Source organism: Anastrepha ludens, chromosome 6 (genome assembly GCF_028408465.1).
Source record: "Anastrepha ludens isolate Willacy chromosome 6, idAnaLude1.1, whole genome shotgun sequence".
In the NCBI taxonomy this organism is placed as follows: domain Eukaryota; kingdom Metazoa; phylum Arthropoda; class Insecta; order Diptera; family Tephritidae; genus Anastrepha; species Anastrepha ludens.
In genome coordinates, this window is record NC_071502.1 from 9,419,517 (window position 1) to 9,439,716 (window position 20,200).

A 20,200-nucleotide genomic window follows, 5' to 3' on the forward strand; every position below is an offset into this window, starting at 1 on the left:
TGTTAAGTCTGAAAAGCCTCAAAATACGCACACTATTACCTCCCATGCATAGTGGCTTTCACATGCTTTCCATTGTAAAGTGTAATACACTGCACTAGTGTGTATGTGCATATGTATGTGTGCATGCACTTCAAGTATTTCGCTGCAAATGTACGAGTGTGCGAGTGTGCGTTTAAATGCAGTGTCAATCGGGTGTTCATTAGATTGCAAGTTCTACTGTGCTTGTTTTTGTTTATTTTGAATTTTAAGCACACAATCAATTCCATGCACTTACATATGTACATATATGTATGTAATGGTGTATATGTACGTAAATATGTTTTTATTATTCGATTTAAAATGCTTTGTTTCCACTCTTGACACTTGCTGGTGTTGCTACATTTGTTGTTGTAATTGTTTTAATTTCAATTATTGTAAATCCCGTCTATTTGCTGAATCGTTAATATTTTTTTGAGCTATGAAAACAACAATAACAAAAATAAAAGAAGTGGCGATAGTGGCAGCGACTAAGTCCGGCGCGCACCGCTCCCATCGCAACTGCAACTATTCGAATAACAAACCCAACACACGCGCATCACTCAGCTATTCAGCAGCTAACAAACAAACGGCACAAGCGCCAGAACATGACAATGTATTGTACTATTAAGAAATAGTGTTGTGATGGCGGGCAAGCAGTCCCGAAGAAGATATAGCGAAACAGGAATCCTTTGTTTTTAGAGGTTGTGGCTTTTAAAAAATGAAAAATAAATAATTTCCGCGTACACTTCTGTTAAGTGTTAGGCCGAGCTGCTTCTCCTCTTTGTGGAGTGCGTCTTGATGTTGTTCCACAAACGGAGGGACCTACAGCTTTAAGCCGATTCCGAATGGCAGACATACTTTATTCGGCAGAAATACACTTGGAGGTATGCCATAGATATACTTTCATGGCAGAAATACACCTTTTGTTGTTGTAGCAGCACAAACATTGCCTACATATATATGTACGGGGAATGGTAATGGTAATGGTTGTACGGGTTAGGCTAAGACCTTTATGCACTACGACCAGATTGAGCTATTGTACGCCCCTAACTACTTAACTAGAGAGTGACTTTTAAAGAGCTATAGAAAAGTTTTTCAAAAAAACACCCGTAAAATTGAGAAAAATGCATGAAATTTTTATTTAAATCAATAGTACAGTCCATATAATTTAATGTTTGAAGATTATTTCATGCAAATGTTGACCGCGAATGCGCTTCAAATGGTCCATCCGCTTAGTCCAATTCTGGCATACTCTTTCCAATGTTTCGGCCGGTATCTCACATATAAATGCTTTAATGTTGTCTTCCAATGCGTTAATTGAAGCAGGCTTGTGTGAATAGACATGAGCTTTAACATAGCCCCACAAAAAATAATCTAAAGGCGTTATATCGCACGATCTGGGTGGCCAATTGACAGGTCCCGAACGTGAAATGAAATGTTCACCGAACTCGCCTCTCAACAAGTCCATTGTTTTGCGTGCTGTGTGGCAAGTGGCACCGTCTTGCTGAAACCACATGTCATGCAAGTCAAGCTCTTGCATTTAGGGCAACAAAAAAGTTGAATATCATTTCACGGTAGCGCTCACCAGTCACAGTTACGTTACGATTCGCAGCATCTTTGAAGAAGTACGGTCCAATGATACCTCCAGCCCATAAACCGCACCAAACTGTGACCTTTTCTGGATACATTTGTAGCTCTTGCAATTCTTCCGGCTGATCTTCACTCCAAAATCGACAATTCTGTTTATTTACGTACCCATTGATCCAAAAATGAGCTTCGTCGCTGAACACAATTTTTCGATAAAAAAGTGGATCTTCGGCCAACTTTCCAAGAGCCCATTCACCGAAAACTCTGCGTTGCAGTAGGTCGTTCGGCGTCAATTCTTGCACCAGCTGTATTTTGAAAGGCTTCACACCTAAATCCTTTCGCAAAATGTTCCACATTGTTGAGTAACAGAGGCCCAATAGCTGCGAACGGCGACGAATCGATAATTGATGGTCATCATTAACACTGGCCAATACAGCTGCGATATTTTCTTCAGTTCACACTCTACGTAAGCGTGTTGGTGGTTTGATGTCCAATAATGTAAATTTGGCTCTAAATTTAGTCTCAATAGCTCGAATAGCCGCTTCAGTGGGTCGATTAAACTGACCATAAAATGGAAGAAGCGCGCGATAAACTTTCTTAACAGAACACGCATTTTTATAATAAAATTCAACGATTTGCAAGCGTTGTTCGTTTGTAAGACGATTCATGGTTAAATTATAGACCAAACTGAAAATGTTTGACAGTGAAACAAAACACGAAACGAAAAAGATAATAGCTAAAAAATCACCCGTTATAATTATTTAGTATACCGAGAAATCGAACCAGCTCCTTAGGAGAGAGCAATTGTAGGTCTTCCTTCTCTAGTGGGTACGAGCCCAGGATTCTGTGTCTCCTGTGGGGTATTGCCTCACAGTTCGTGATTAAGTGTTCCATAGACTCCTTTTCATCACAGCAGAACCTGCATAATCTTGCGTTAAAGTGTTTATTACAGGCAAAGTGACCTGTAAGTGCTCCACAGAGTGATTCGAGGCCCTTTTTATCTAGGATTAGAGCAGATTTTGCTCTGTTGGCATTAAAGTTCAAAAACATTTTGGAGTGTTTAAGGCCGCTTGTGCCGTTTCAGCGTTCCCTGATTTTAGTTTGGATCCATTTTTTGGTTTTCTGTTTTATATTATTTTTGTTAAAGCCGAAAAACTGAGGTTGGTCCAATTAATAGTCCTTCTGCCTCTTTTTTGGCATAGAAGAAGCGAATTCATCATGAATTTGGTTGACTAAAAACAAACTTTGAACATACTCACGGCGCTTTACTTTACCATGCCTTGCCCAAGTAAGTTTGGAGTTTTGACCACCCAGTCAAGAATATTCTTACATTCATAAATACTTAACAAACTACCTGCACTTATTTAAACTAATTATTATATCGACGGCAGCTGCCGGAGCCGAATAGCTAGCTGCGTGACTACCATTTGGAAGTGAAAGAATTCAAAATCCCGGGCCTGAAACACCAAACGATAGAAAATGTCAAAACGTCCATCTTTCACGTCCATTGCCCCAAAAAGATGCGCTATGATATCCTGATTGAAGCTGTATGCCAGGATGTTTTCCATATCGTTTTGGATATGGACATACCGAGCAAGTTCTTGTGCTTAAAAACCCTTTTGAAAGCAAAATGTTTTTACTACAAATTTTACTTTTGATACAAATTTCTAGAGTAAGCAACCCAGTGCCTTGCTAAGGGAGCCGATTTGTCGAGAGGAAATGAGAAAGCTGCTTACTGAGCAAACCTTTTATTATTGAATCATGGTTAATTCTGATTAATATTGTAGTTTGACAGACTGTTTTTACGCGGCTTAGTTCTTCTTCTTCTTGTTCTTGGCATTGTAGTCCACGTTAACGGAACGATCCGGATACATGTATGTCCCTACAAGGTCTGCAAATCCGTCGACATTTCACAAACATTTATGAGGAATGCTATGACAAGAGAAATTTGGTTGGTTGGTGTCTGAGTGATATATCCCAGACTGAATTATCACAAAAGGTCCATTTTGGTACACCACTAGTAGAACCATTGCCGTTATTTAGTCAAACCAAAGCTTGATTTGACTATACTAGGTGAAGTCCAAAATAAACAAGACTGAGCTGAAATAGAAACGACAGGAGCTTTGTTCTGATAACTTCGAGGTTATTTATTAAAAATAGTCCCCTCTGGCCTCGATACATTGTTTTGCGCGATCTAAAAGCTTTTCGAAAGAGTGTTTCAGGTCATTGACCGGAATGTCCTTCAGGATGTCGGTAAAAACTTTTTGGAGGGCCTCTACGGACGCAAAACGTTTTTCTTTCATGGCCAAATGCAATTTCCCGAATATGTAGAAGTCACAGGAAGCCATATCAGGCGAATACGTTGAGTGATTGATAGTTAAAATGCGATTTCTAGTCAAAACATCAGTCTCAAGAGTGGATCGAGTGGTGCGTCAGCTTCCTCCTTCGCGGTATTCAGGGCGAATTCGATGAATGCGATACAACAAACGCTTCAGAACTCCAAGATAGAAAATTGTATTGACGGTTTGACCCGTTGGCACGATCTCCTTGTGGACAATTCCCCTGAAATCGTAAAAACAAATGAGCCTCGACTTGATTTTTGACTTCTCCAAATGCGATTTTTTGGGTGTTGGCTCGTCTGGAGTCTTCCATTTGGCACTTTGACACTTAGTTTCGGGTTCATGTTGGAAACACAACGTTTCATCACCAGTTCCAATGTTGTAAAGGAAGTTCTCGTCTTTTCTCGCCTCTTTAATGAGGTCTTTCGAATGTTGAATTCTGAGCAATTTTTGGTCCTCAGTTAACTTGTGCGGAATGAAACGTGCACAGACCTTTCGTAAGCCCAAATGATCAGTTAAAATGCGACAAATCGATGGTTTGAAGATATTCAACTCCGATTCCATGAATTTCAACGATGTTTTCGGTACATTTTTGCTAAATTTACGAACAATTTCCATGGAGTTTTCGGTGAATACTGATTTTGGGCGGCCTGTATGTTCATTGTCATTTAAGTCCTCGCAACCATCTCTGAAACATGTAAACCACTCATGAGCTCTGGCACGAGATATACAATCATCGCCATAAACATTCTTCATCAATTCAAATGTTTCGGTAAATGTTTTACCGATTTTAAAACAAAATTTGATATTAGCTCTTTGTTCGAAACTCATTTTTGTACCGGTGACACCAACATACTGACACTTTAGACGCAATAACTTCGCTTCCACTGAACCGAATGTCACCAAGCTTTCACTGGAAGCCAGCTAGGGATGTAACTTCCAAAGCACTAACTCATTAAAGAGATGGCGATATCAAAACAAGTTTTATGACGCCAGTCTTGTTTATTTTGGACTTCACCTTGTAAATCTGCCTAGATCATCTATTTTCTTTCCTGCAATTTCTACCAAGTTGTTCTTTGAGAATTCGCCCAGCATTCTGTTGCGTAGAGCACCCAGACTTGGGCACTCACACAGATAGTGGAAGACTGTTTTCCTAGAATCTTCTTGATTGTAGATTCTCCATCTATCGTTATACGGCCACTCCATTTTCCTAGCTTGGTCTCCGGCAATGATTGGTTATTGTCGACGTAAATCTGCAGATGTCTGTTCTTGGCTTTCTTAACAGCTCGCCAATTCCGGAGTTGTTGTAACTCAGCTCCGGGCTGTCCGTAACCAGTTTGTTTCCTTCGCTATTTCGCAGGTATCGGTGTCGGTCCATCTGTCAACAGCCTGCTTCTGAAATTACAAGGAAAACCTACTTTTATTATTATTTTTCCTTGTCTTGGGTTGTTTACGTTAATCTATTTGATTTCTGACAGAGTAGGTGATTAGCTTGCCGCTACATTCATTATTATTAAAAAAATTAATATTATTGGTATTATTATTGCATTTCTGCATTATTGTTATTATTTTACTATTACAAATATTTTATTTACAAATGTAGAAGGTTTTTGTATTCTGTTTGTATGATCTCAAACATTATAATCTTTTGATGTGCTTTCATACAGTGTCAGACAAAACATATTGGACTGATACCTATTAGTGAAGCTATTTCTTTTTACTCTTGCAAATATTATATTATTTTAAATAAGAAAAAATATCACAGAAATGAAAATATTATAATATGAAAACATCAAAAATATTTTCTAAGATAAGACTGAATTACATTATATGCGAAGAAAGGCAAACATATACAATATCCAGTGCGACAAAACATATTGGACTCGTCTCAGTTTATCGAAGCTATGTGCACTAAGATATTTTTTTTTATTGTGGTCAATGTGAGCGGTGGAATAAGAGTCAATAGTACTACATGGTCCAATAAGTTCATAAGGTGAGGCATAGATGGCGGCGTCAATATCAAAATCATATGGTATTTAGTGAGAACCGTCCTTTAGGAGCTACTTGTCAAATTTTCATGACATTTTGCCGATTAGTTTGTGAGTTACAGTCGTTTAAGTGAAGCTACTTTTGGTTTTGTGAAAAAAATGGATTGAAAAGAATTTCGTGTATTGATAAAAAACTGTTTTTTAATTAAAAAAATACTGTGGAAACACATCAATGGCTACGGAAGTATTATTCGGACTCTGCTCCGTCGATCGGAACCGTTGAACGATGGTTTCGTGAATTTAGATGCGGTCGTACGGGCACTGAGAACGCAGCGCGTTCAGGAAAACATCAGTTTTTCCAGAAAACATCAAAAAAATCCATCGTATCATTCTGAATGATCGTAAAGTGAAAGTGCGCGAGTTAGCAGAGGCCGTAAGCATATCGAAAGAGTCAGTAGGAACGATTCTGCATTAACATTTGGGTGTGAAAAAGCTAGTCGGAAAATGGGTGCCGCGTCCAAAAGAGTTCGCGGACCAAAAAATAAACGTTTGTATCCTCGATACAGCAAAGGTACGGCTAAGCATGGCGGAGGTGGTATTATGGTGTGGAGTTGTTTTTCTGGGTTTGGTGTTGGACCTCTCCATTTAATAGATAGCATTATGGATAGGTTTGTATACCAAAATATACTAGAGAGCGTGATGCTTTCCCATGCTGAGTGGAATATGCCACTTTCGTGGTCGTTCCAACAAGATAACGGCCCAAAGCACACCTTGAAGTTGGTAGCAAATTGGATCGCATCGGAAAAAATCGAATGTGCTCGAGTGGCCAGCACAATCTCCGGACCTCAATCCTCAATCTTTGGGAGATATTCAATAGGAGAATAGACAGGCAAGGAGTAAATGTGGACAAAAAGAAGCCATTTTAAGCTGCCAAACAAGCCTGGTTGGTTATACCACTCGACGTTATCAACAATCTAAAAGCTTCTATGCCAAAAAGATGTAGATTAGGTTATGGTGGTAGTCGGTCCATATCACCAACTCACTTAGACCTGACAGGTCCGTTGTGATACCACTAAGCGACACGGGAATCTTGTTTATTTACTTTCATGAAACCATTTTGAGTCTCTTATGAAGCGCAGTATTGGTCTAATCCCCGCGCCAGATAGTTCTGTAAGAGAATTGAAAAAGTGTTTACCTAGACAACCTGCTCTGACTTTAGCTATGGCTGGACAATTGCAAAGGAAGTGCTCTACTGTTTCTTCCTCCTCCTCATCTATACAGCTTCTACAATATTCATGGGAGAATACACCTAGTCTCAAGGAATGCCTTCCAAATAGCCAGTGACCGGTGACACAAGCCACGACCTTCAAGATATCTGCTCTTGAGAGGCTAAACAATTCCTTTGTCCTTTTCTTGTTTATTTGCTTTTCTTGTTTATGACGCCCAAAAAGATGTAGTGAAGTTATAAAAAATAATGGTTATGCTATAAAATATTAGTTAATTATTGTTATTCCAATATGTTTTGTCGCTCTGAATAGCGCATATGTTTTGTTTTTTAAATATAATTACATCGAAGTATGAATGAGTTCAATATGTTTTGTGCGACACTGTAAGTCCATACTGATAATTATATTTTATAAAAAAAGTATCCCTAAAGATTTCATATGCATATTTAATTTAAAAGAAAACTAATTTAAGTATAAGTGCATACCCATACGTACGAGCATATATGTACATGTGTGGGTACATACATAGCTTGACTGTTTGAAATTATATTTTTATTTTTGCGGAAATCACTGTACTTCGCCCTCACTCGCCCACCAACATCAACATCAATGTGGCGCTGTGAGTGCAGCAGGCAGCAGTAACAGCTGTTTAACAATCGTTTACGTCATTGCATTTGTTTACAATCATACCCTTGCACATACATACATACATGCATACATACATGCATACGCATTTGGTTGGTTTCATTTTTTCACACAGCACAATCAAGTATTTTTTAATCGTCGCGTCGTCTGCTAAAATCACAAAAATATTTGCTTCTGTTTTTTCCCCCCACACATATACACATGTGTGTATGTATGTGTGCGCGCATTATTCTTGTTTCCATTGCGAACTTCATCATAATCAATGAGCCATCTAACCTTTATTCCCCTCTTCATATTCACACCACAGGGCCGCTGAAATGCCACTGCGATATTTGCAAGGACAACAATTACATATGCGAAACAGATGGCTATTGCTTTACATCAGTGGTGAAGGATGAGGACAAAATCATATTCAGTTACAGGTAAATTCTTACGTATTTCCAATGTTGCAACTTGGAGTAAAAATATATAATATATACATATTTGTATATGTACCTATATGGAATATTGAACTTTATTATGATTATTATTGTTTTTTTTTTTTTTTATTTCTTTTAAATTGTATTTATATTGTACTGATTGGCTCAACTTGTATGCGTTCTCTATTTGTTTACGGCGCGTCTAAATGACTTGCACTTTTACTTTACTTTTTCGCGTTTTGTTCAGGTGTCTTAATATGTCTCAGAGTTTTCCGCCTGGTCGTTTTATTTGGTGCAACGATGGCAGTCGCGGTGGGCCTACAGCGCGTCCAGCTGCTCCAAGCGGTGGACATGGCTGCTGTAAGGATCGCGATTTTTGCAATTTAGACTTGCGCCCCCTTATCAAATATTATGCCACAAATTCGCAGCAGACTTTCGAAGGTGCGCAAAATATTTAAAAGTCCAAAAAAAGTACATAAAAAAGTTTTCCAAATTTTCTGTGTTAGAGAGCAGCAGTTTAAGGTGAATCGAATTTCGGAGGTTACATTTCATGGTTTTTAGATAAACTTCTATGTAGGTACCGCTCGCTGTTAAGAACTTAGCGTGTTTAGACTATTTTACGAAACTTAACTTGATCCAAATATACCTCATGTGACTTGATGTACTACATCCAAGGATCCTTGTTTTTTAGTGTTCTGCCTTAACAAATAAGAAAATTCGTGTACTGGTTGGCTTGCCGAGCCATCTACACAAATTGAGAGCAGTGACCGAAGTGAGCGCGCCATAGCTTCGTACTTTTAAAATAGTTTATTTGGTGTGACATTAAAGGAAGCAAACAGTTAAGCAGCTGTAATAGAGTATACAAAACCCAAACATTAAGTGTAGAGTAGAAGACTCACAATTTTTAAGCCAAGTTAAGTTAAGGGGTTACATGGGCTTCGCCGGGTAAAAAAGGCATATTTTCAATATTTTTTTTCTACGTAAAAAATTATTTATTTAAGGGGGGAGCCTGGTTTATGAGGTCTAAAAATTGCGGTCTTTTTGCGATTTTTTGTTTTTTAAGGAAAAAATTAATTTAGCACTGCAAAGTTTTTTCTATCTTTTAATGAACATTTAAAAAGTATAACAAATTTGTGTACTGGTTAAAATAAGTTGAAAAAAATGTTTAACATAGAAATTAGTAGAGCGCTGCAACGCTGGAGTTTCCAACTGGCGTACAAGATACAGCTCGTAATTATTATCTAAAGCAAAAAATTCAAATGGATTTCTAATTATCATGATTTTTTATTCTAGATGAACTAAGAAAACTGAGAGAAATTCCAAAATTTCAACTTTTTGGAGGTTTAAAAAAAAATATGTCTTTCTAATATATAAAAAAAATTCACTTCAACTTGGTATAAAAATCTTGAAAAACTTTTTTTAATTATTTTGTTAGTTCAAATAGAAGAGAATTTAATACTGAAGGGAACAAGCTATGGTTCATTTCAAAAGGTTCATTAGTTTTTCATTCAGCTGTCCGGTCACAGCGTAACTACCTAACGCTCGCCTACCTTTGGCTTTGTATCTACCTAAATATTGAGAATTAGGCTCTGTAACTTTGTGTGAATATCCTGAAATATATTAGGAATCGCTTAAAACGAAAAAAAAAAATGATTTTTTGACCTTATAAACCAGGCTCCCCCCTTAATTCAAACTTTTTTCTGTCTTATAGATACATATTTAAAGAATAATTCCTGAAATTTTCAAAAAAAAAAAATTAAAACTCCTCCATTGTGACGTCATTTCCGGTAAGCCCTCGAGAAATACGTGCATCCGCGTTGTCAGCAAAACTCCTGACAGGATGAATGAAAAAAAAAATAAGTGTTTTAGTTAAGACCATAAACGTGCTTGAACGAAGGAAAAAAAAGTGAAAATTGGAATTTTGGCAGACATTTTTCCAAAAAAATGAAAATTGCAGTCAAATTTGCTTGACATTTTGTTTTTTTTTTAAATAGTTGTAATTGAAAAAAAAAAAAATCCTTTGTCCAAGCACGAGTAAATTGTATCTCGAACACCTGTGTCAAATTTCATCAAGATCAGTTGAGTAGTTGACAACCGACTTTGAAAACACGGTTCCGAGAAAAACGCATTTAAAGTTTTGAGTAACAATAAAAGTGGCTTGGAGCGCTCACCTTCCAAAGGCTGCATCTCCGAAACTATTATTCGGATCGACTTGAAAATTAGGATAATATTCTTGAGATGTTGTAGAAATTAATAAGCCAAAAAAAAAAATCGATTTTTTGAACTCACGAAACCCATGTAACCCCTTAAGTCTACTTAAGTACACTCAGAGTTTTAAGCTTAAAGTAGATGAGCCATACCATAACGCCCTAACCTTAACCATAGTATTGACCATAACGATATTTATGTCATCAATTATTGGTGCCATAGCCATGAGCAGCTGCTATTTACACATTCAGGGTCCGGCACTCGAAGTGTAACCAATTAAAAAGGAAATAAATTTAGTTTGGAAACTTACTTTTATTCAATTCAAAGTAAGAAATGTGTGAAATTTATACAAAATTAAGAATCAATTTACTTTTGCTCGATATGACCACCTTTTGCGTTAACTATGGCCTTGAGACGGTCCAGAAACGTATCGCAAGCTACCCGAATGTGACTCGCAGGTATTTTGGCCCACTCGCGGACAGTGGCTTTTTTCAGCGCCTCGAGCCTCGTCAAACTTTTAGTTCGGACTTTGCGCTCCAAAATGGCCCAAAGAGAATAATCCATCGGACTCGCGTCTGGTGAATTTGAGAGCCATTGTGTGGACGTTATGAAGTTAGGAACGTTGTTTTTTAGCCATTCTTGGTTCACTCGAGCTTTGTGCGACCGTGCCGAGTTCTGTTGAAACGTTCATGGTCTGCTAACGAAATATTTGTCTGCCCACGGCTTCAAAGCAACCTCCAGAACTTCCCCGTTATATTTCGCACCTACCTTGAAGCCAGACTCGATGAAAACGATTGGAGACCGCCCATCTGCGGTTACAGCGGCCCAAACCATTGCCTGTGGCGGGTGCTGCTTCCTGGAAGCCAATCGATGACTCAAATTCTTGTATGAATTCTCGTTTTGGAGTTTACGAATTGCTCAGTTTGAAAAATTGTCTCGCCAAAAAACACAATGTTCCGAAATTGACCGCTTTCGGCCAAGGGAAGCAATTCCTTCGCTCTCTCAATTCTGACTTGTTGCTGCTTTGGTGTGAGATCATGCGCCTTTTGGATCTTGTAAGGCTTGACTTTGAGATAATTTTTCACTACGCGGCGGATGCTACGGTTAGATATTTTCAGTTCTTTCGCCATTTGATTGGCACTTCGTCGGGGATTTCACTGAAGTCGCCTCTTCACTTTTTGAACCATTTCACGTGACGTTGCAGTCTTTTAATGACCACCTCCATGACGCTTCGCGATGCTACCTGTATCATCGTAACGAGTAATGGTGCTATAAACAAAAACTTGATCTACTTTAAGGTGCTCGAGCTCATGAACAATCGCTGGTTCGATTACAATATTGCCTATATGTTGGTTGGATCAGCAAATTTATGGCGTTATGGTTATGACATCTCTACTTTGGGCTTTAAACTCTTTTAAACGCAAGGAAATTTAGCGAGTTGAGGTTTTACTTACGGTTCTAATGCAATTGTGTTTATCCGTTCTATAGCTAATCGGCCTTGAATATTAACTACGTATTAATGGTAGCGGTTAACGCGCCCATCAAGAAGAGAAGAAGAATATTAATGCTAGTTTTTACGTGAAAAATTTTCAAAAATTCGAAATTTACAAAAAAATTTTACCCAATATTCGGATCAACAATATTTTTCTGTTTTGATGAAATAGGCTTTAACTTATACAGGGTGGGTCATCTAACGTCTGAAACTTGAAATAGTGCTAAGTAAGAAAATAATAACTTTTTTTTCAATGCGGCGATAATCGCCCCGGCGATAAATCCCTTTTTTCGTGTTACAATTTGGACTTTTTTAAACAAAAGTTTAATTCTTTTAATCGGCGAGGTATACAAATTTTATATTCCCTGTTTGATTTCCAAATGCCTAAAATGGAATAGAACTTTATGCCGTTTTGCTACCATTATGAGACCTCCAACAGGCAGATATCTACAGCCAGCGAGAGCTGTTGATCTAATGTAGAATATTGAAGGGATTCAGGTTGGCGCACGGCACCTATTGCTTATTATAATTCAGAATAGTATTTTAACAAGAAGTTACTTCAACGAAACGCGTTTTATTAGAAATATACACGATTTCATGCTACCTTTGAGGTTATGTTGTATCATAACCTAACATTCTGCCACACTAAATTGCTTTCAATGGCAATGCAAAGTGTGTTTAGGGCGTATTATTCTAGTAAAATACATTTTACTGTTCATTTGTATGCCATTTCAGTGTATGAACTTAGTTTAGAGTGTTGAATTACGAATAAGTCAAGCATAAAGAGATTAGGGAACCCAACGCAAGACTGAGTCTTGTCGAGTCCCTATGCTCCTGAGAGGAGTGAACAAGGAAAGCAAAAACAAAAAAAGATATTGAAGAAAATTGGTGCATTTACGATAAATCGTAGAAGTTTTTCCAGCTGCTGCTCTCTTCACGTGTTCCAAGATGATACATCTAATTTGAAATTGAATTTTTACTGGCTGCTGCTTTTAATTACATTCATGCCTGTTTTGTGATGTCCATTTCAATATATCCCACAGAAAATTGTTTATGTCCTCTGTTTTGAACGTTCGCCCGCCCAAGCGCCCACTAAACAAGTAAATTTACTCTGCTGCGTTTCTGCGTTTAGAATCGTTACGTTTTCGTTTTCTCTATAAAACCTGTTTGATTACGTTTTCTGAACTTTATTTTCTGTTTGCATTCGCTGAAATACTAAACCGGAAACTCAGTTAATTGAAACGTTTTTTTTTTTAATAATATGCGTTTAATATTTTTTTGTTTTTATTTTACTTGTTTGAAATTATCTGACTAACCAAGTTCTCATTGCTCGAAATTTTCTCTACTAAAAATCGAAATTAAATTAAAATTGTATTTGATGAAGTTTATTGTTTACTAGCACTAATTATTTTATTTTCGACATAATTTTTAATCCCCTTTACAAAAAAAAAAAAAACAAAAAAAAAAAAATACAAAAAAAATGCTAAATTTTGTATGACCAAAAATTGCGTTTTTGTATTTGTAAAACGCATACGCAGGTGCCTAGAAAAGAAGTATGATCTGCAGCGTGAACCGCTGGAATGCCTGACTAGCCGTGAGAAACAGAACGTCTATAGAGTTAAGTGTTGTAGTGAAGACTTCTGCAATAAAGACGAATTATTGAAATTGAGTTTTGGGACAGGTACGGCAAGGCTACATCACTCACTACTCTCTATTACTTAGTTACTTAGTTAATACTTTACTACATTTACTACTATTTAACGTTTTTTTAGTATTTGACCTAAAGTAATTTCGTACTCGAAAAGTAAAAAAAAAAACAAAAAAAAAATACACCTCACCACTTTTTTTCTCAAATAAAAACTATTTACTACACTGTCACTTACTTTGCCACTTCTAAGCATTTAGTTCTGTAATAATAGCAAGTTTTTCTTAACGCCACATTGATTAAATAATTTTTATTATTTTTTGTTTTTTACTATTATACGCTAGAGATATTTTTAGTTGAATATTTTTTTATACTTTTGCAATTTTCTGTTGTATTGCATTTACAAGCCCACATGCAGCCACTATGCACACGCACACGTATACACACATACACACAAGCACGCACGCAAGCACTTTCTTTAACTTTTTATTAATAAATATTATTTTTTTTTAGAATAAACATTGATTTTTCCTTTAACTATTATTTAATATCCAATTGATTGTCAGTAACTACCACGCCCACACTTGGTTTTTGTATTAAGTTGAACTTTTGATTGCTTTCCACTTACAAGCAAGCGTTTATTTTTTTTTAGTTGCACCTACTCCAACACCTACACTACACTGCTGTTATTTTTTTATGCACAGTTGCTGCTGGCAACCTCCTAATTTTGCACTTGCATAGCGTTTTCTGCCACTTGGGTTTGTGCTAACGACTCTTTTGTATTTTAGTTTATTTTTTTAAGTTGATTTTTAATACAAGTTTTGAGTTATTTATTTAAGTAACTTTATTTTCTACCATTTTTGCGCACACCAACAAGCACACATACACTTAAAAATTTACCCTTAACATTTTTTGGTTTCTGTTTTTTTTTCGAGAACTGCCGTCATTGTCGCACTGTAGTTTCGTAATGGTAATGCAGTTTTTTGCATGCTCCGTTTCTTATCCAAATAATAAACGCAATTGAAAATATATTTATAACCAATACATACATATTCTATATATATACATATGCTATGCAAAAATATACGTATTTACCAAATATTTCACTTACTGCATCCATTTGATTTCCTCTATTTGGTTTGACTTGGCTATAACCGATAACCGATTTTCAAAACTTATTAGCTGTTGCATTGCTCTGGCATATAACCTCTATAAGTAGAATGTATCTGATTATATACACATTTAAATATCTGGTTGTGGTCTTAATTTTATAGTACAAAAAATAATAACGAAGTAAAACTAAATAGAAAAAAAATGTCTGCAAGAGCCTGTGAGTTTATAAAAAAAAGTACAGATATTACCAGCATTCGCTGCTTTTCTATTTAGTTACAAGTGCACATGAATACCTACAAAATGATTTTTTTTTTGTTTTTTTGAAATTCGTAGAAAGAAAGCAATTTTTTTTTGTACAAAGAAAGTAAATTTGTTTCTCTTTATAATTGAATTGAATTTATCTTCAGAACGATTTTTTTTAGTTTTAAATTTCGTAGACAACCAAAACTTCAACACCTGGAGCTTCAAAGCAATTTTTTGTACAAAAAAAGCCAATTTGTTTTCTCTTTATAATTGAATTGAATTTATCTTCAAAACGATTTTTGTTTTTAATTTTTAAATTTCTTAGACAACCAAAAGTTCTACACCCGGTTCTTCAAAGCAATTTTTTGTACAAAAAAAGCCAATTTTTTTTCTCTTTATAATTGAATTGAATTTATCTTCAGAACGATTTTTTTTTAGTTTTAAATTTCGTAGACAACCAAAAGTTCAAAACCCGGTTCTTCAAAGCAATTTTTTGTACAAAAAAAGCCAATTTTTTTTCTCTTTATAATTGAATTGAATTTATCTTCAAAACGATTTTTGTTTTTAATTTTTAAATTTCTTAGACAACCAAAACTTCAACACCCGGTGCTTCAAAGCAATTTTTTGTACAAAAAAAGCCAATTTTTTCTCTTTATAACTGAATTGAATTTATCTTCAAAATAATTTTTTTTAATTTTTAAATTTCGTAGACAACCAAAAGTTAAACACCCGGTGCTTCAAAGCAATTTTTTGTAAAAAAAGCCATTTTTTTTTCTCTTTATAATGGAATTGAATTTATCTTCAAAATAATTTTTTTTAATTTTTAAATTTCATAGGCAACCAAAACTTCAACACCTGGTGCTTTAAAGCAATTTTTTGTACAAAAAAAGCCAATTTTTTCTCTTTATAATTGAATTGAATTTATCTTCAAAACGATTTTTGTTTTTAATTTTTAAATTTCGTAGACAACCAAAAGTTCAACACCCGGTGCTTCAAAGCAATTTTTTGTACAAAAAAAGCCAATTTTTTTTCTCTTTATAATTGAATTGAATTTATCTTCAAAATAATTTTTTTTAATTTTTAAATTTCATAGGTAACCAAAACTTCAACACCTGTACAAAAAAAAACATTTTTTTTCTCTTTATAACTCCCTTTATGACTCCAGACGCATACAGGACTTTTAGTAACTGATTACTGGTCAGTTTTTCTTTTATACACAAATGAATGCCAAGACCTAAATAAATATGTAAATCGTAAAAATCGAAATGAAACCAAGTTATTATCGGATTGAGTTTTCTGACGTAAAGAAACCTGATATCTGCCTTTGCCATTTCTAGCAGGTATCACATTGACCACTTTCCAGGCTGAGGAACATACCATCATTTGTATAACTTGACTTAGTCTGCGGAGTCATTAGATTTCTGCGTGCTGAACTATGCCGATTATATGCAAATTCATACACAGGGTCTTTCAAGTTTCAGTTTCTTTTTCAAAGAAACCATTAAATTTTAGTACAATAAAGTGAAACCAGTTCCAAAATTCTCTTTGATTTTTGAAAATTTGTTTCCCTGGTGTATATACTAAAGGGTGATCAATTTACAGGTATCGGGTTTTCAATTCAAATAAAACAACGGAAATTCAAATTGATTGCGCATTCTTTATTATTTTTGTGTAGAACCATTCATGACATTTATTTTTTAAAGATAATCCCTTTCAAATGTTGGCCGCAACTGCGCCGTAATGCGGCCATCTGTAAACACCAGTTTCGAATGACCCGCTGGAGGACATCGGACGAACGAGATACCGTCCTGTGAATAACTTTAGTAATGTTAGCTGCCAATGCCTCAATCGAAGCTGGTTTATCCACAAATCATTTAGACTTTACGTACCTCCACAAATAAAAGTCCAAAAGTGTGATATCGCACGATCTTGGTGGCCAATCCACGGGTACGAGACGAGAGACAAATTGCGCACCGAAGCGACAACGCAGGAAATCGATTGATTCACGGGTTGTGTGGCAAGTATCGCCGCCTTGTTGGAACCAAATGTTTTGGAGATTACGGACTTCAATTTCCGGCATCCGACATCAAAAAGTCGTTTATTATGTAGCGACAGCGTTCGCCATTCACTGTTACATTGGCGCCCCATCTTTGAAGAAATATGGGCCGATGATGGGCCTCTAGCCCATAGGCCGCACCAAACGGTACGTTTTTTTCAATGGATGTAATGACAGTTCTTGAATGTCTTCGGGTTGCTCTTCAGCCGAAATTCGTCAATTTTGCTTATTGAAGTAACCATTAAACCGAAGATGGGCCTCAACGTTGAACACCATAAGTTGGTCTGAGCCGCGAAGAACATTTTTCACAGAGCGTCGATTTTCGTAATAAAAATTTTTAAATTGTACAATTTGTAAATGTACGATTTGCATTCAAATGAAGATTTTCAATTATAAAGCAAGGAAAATGCACTTTCAGAGCCCCGTTGAGGGAACGGGAGGGAAAGTTCCTGGCACTTGGAAAAAACTCGGTCTCGGTTTTACCATTTCTGATATCTACGCCTCCAGACCGAATGTGATTTAGACCGCATTCAGCATTCGATAACCCGAATTGGTCTGAAAGCATTTATTTTCCTCTGTTTCCCGGTACCATGACGAATTGGCTGATTTACCTACTCAAAGTAAAAAAACAAAAAAATTAGCACAATTTAAATTTTCACCTTCAAGAAATTTGAGGGAGTTTCAGGGAACAAATAAGTAGATGAAATTAATGCCAATACAAAACAGCTGATGCATTACCAAGCTGCTTTGAGATTTTAGGAAGCCCGTCACGTCACGGTAGATTAGATTTTTGTGGCAGTCAGCTAGAGTAGCGTACTCACTTAGACCTGTAGGTTCGTTGTGGTACCACTGTGGAAGGCGGAAACCTTACTGCTTATTTCTCTTGGAACCATTTAGACTCTTATGAAGTGTAGGATAGGTTTTATCCCAACACCGGATAGTTCCGTAAGAGAGTCAAAATGGTGTTTTCCTAACAACCTGACACTACTCCTAGCTAAGGCTGGACAGTTATAGTGGAAGTGTTCTTCTGTTTATTCCTCGTCTCTAGAACTTCTGCAGTATTCATGAGAAACTTCTCGTAGCTTAGAAGCCAATGCTTACCTAACAGCCAATAACCGATGACACGAGCCACGACATTCGAGTTGTTCTCTCTTGAGTGGTTGAGCAATTCTTCTTACCTTTTCTTGGCTATTTGCGATCAAATTAGTTTGGTTGTAACACACGTATTTTCTTCTCTCCATGACTTATGCCCTCCTGGAGAATTAAGAATAAAACATAATTTGCAAGTTGCCATAGAAGTTCCAAAATTGTTTCTGTTTTCAAGCAGTGCAGATTAGTACCCTTTGTGGCTAGCCTTGCAATCGACCTTGCAATTTCCTTCAATATCCCATATAAGGCTGACTTTGAGGACGGTGCTAATATCATTTAGAGCTGCCAGGCCTTCCTGAGCAACCTTTGAGCTTAGTACAGGGGTGCCAATATTCGACGGACCCATCTGGCAACCCTGTATCTTTTGACAGAGACGTTAGATCGCTTAATGACATACCGCGTTGGAAGCGTCAGTCCAAGCAAATTGTTGAAATTTACATTCAACAAAAGAAGTCAATTGTGAAAACTCAACGTGCATATAAAAAATTAAATTATGTGAAAGGTGCGCCTTCTAAGAACACCATTAATCGTTTGTACGAAAGGTTTTCGACTGGTGATGCTCTTTCTAATCCAAAGAGGCCAACCCAAAACCGACCAAGGCATCGCCAAGGACATCCCAAAATCGCCGTTCTCAGCAGTTGGGCATTGCTCGGACCATTATTCCCGTATAAGACGGTAACCTGTTGGCCTACAAACAAATCGGCCTATACGGCTTTTAGTTGAAGTTTGCGGAATCCGGAAAAACAAACCGGCGTTGTTAACACGTCGACGCACATACAAATTATTATAACTTAGAAAAAAACCATTAACTCTCCGTTGAGCACTCGGATCTGGCCAAACCTTTTAAAATTTGGGTGGGAATTTAACGTATTTCTGTTATAGCTAACGACTTCAGCTTCCAGGTAGCTTCGCAAAATTTAATTTTCTATCGATTTATGGATATAATCTATATAAAAAGGATCCTGGAATAGGACGAAAAAAGGTGCCCAACCCAAGGTTTTAAAAAAGGTGTCCAGCGGAGGGTAAATTAAATACTGCAGCGATATCCGTATATGAATACTTGAATTACAAAACAAAAAACATTTCGAACTGACATATACATATATGTATACATACATATGTATGTACAAAAGCCATCCAACTGATAAGTTGAGTTTTGTTATGTAATTTGTTTTGCAATGAAATTTTTTCTAAAAATAGAAATTTTGATTTGAATTGTTATTTATTTAGTATAAATGCGCGCGTGTAAAATTTTATATGTGAATTACTTACCTTTCGCATATAGCGATAAATACAAGTACAATTTTAGAGTCAATATGTATAGACATTGGATTAATTTCATTACAAAAAGGAAAAAACAAAATACATATCAATTCTCAAAAATATGCAATACTCAGACTCGTGCGATCTACTTACGTTGGTATCTCTAAAAAGCTACGCTACGAATTGATAAGTCGACATCACGAAACATCGTCGACCACTTCAGACTATCTAAACGCTGCGAGTGCTTGAGTTGCTGCTAGCAAGAGTGCACTAACTCGCCAACACCACCACCACTAAAGCTACGCTGGACACCACCAACGGCTTCATCCGCATTACCAACATTGCCGTTTTGCTTGCATCCCCACTGCCTTTGTCGCCGTCGTCGTCAGCTTAGTGCTGCAAACATATGTACACATACATATATATTATATGTTAGCTGTTGCGGTCAAACAACCCTCGTTTAGAGCGAGTTACTCAGTTATTCAGTCACTCAGACAATCAGTCAGTTAGTCAGTCGTGGTCTTGGCACTGTGCGTTGCTGCCTCCAAGGCTGCTTCATCTATGTATGTTGCTGTCTGGGTCTATGTTACCTGTGTGTGTTTGTGCAATTGTGGCTGCAAGCGTCGTTGTAGTCGTCGTTAGTCGTTTTCGTTTGCCGGCCTGCCATGGCATCGTACGACCTGGCATACGTCGCGTATGCGTAACATTTTTAGCATTGGGGTAGGCTCGCTGCGGCCGGCCTTATATATGTAAATGAAGTATGATGTATATTGATTTTCTTGCCTTGCGCTGTAATTGAAATCTTGCAT

At 36.8% G+C, this 20,200-nt stretch overlaps 1 protein-coding gene across 5 annotated transcripts in view; it reads left to right on the forward strand.

Moving 5' to 3' along the window:
- Nucleotides 1–20,200, forward strand: part of LOC128868496 (TGF-beta receptor type-1) — a 55,421-nt gene that overhangs the window by 6,181 nt on the left and 29,040 nt on the right. For 3 of the 5 annotated variants that reach the window (XM_054110642.1, XM_054110644.1, XM_054110645.1), the window contains 2 exons: nt 8,111–8,225; nt 8,470–8,663. In XM_054110642.1, the coding sequence (XP_053966617.1) occupies nt 8,111–8,225; nt 8,470–8,663 (309 nt within the window). Of the gene's footprint in view, nt 1–8,110; nt 8,226–8,469; nt 8,664–13,460; nt 13,604–20,200 lie in introns of all 5 variants that reach the window. The other 2 variants (XM_054110646.1, XM_054110647.1) reach the window with 2 other exon arrangements.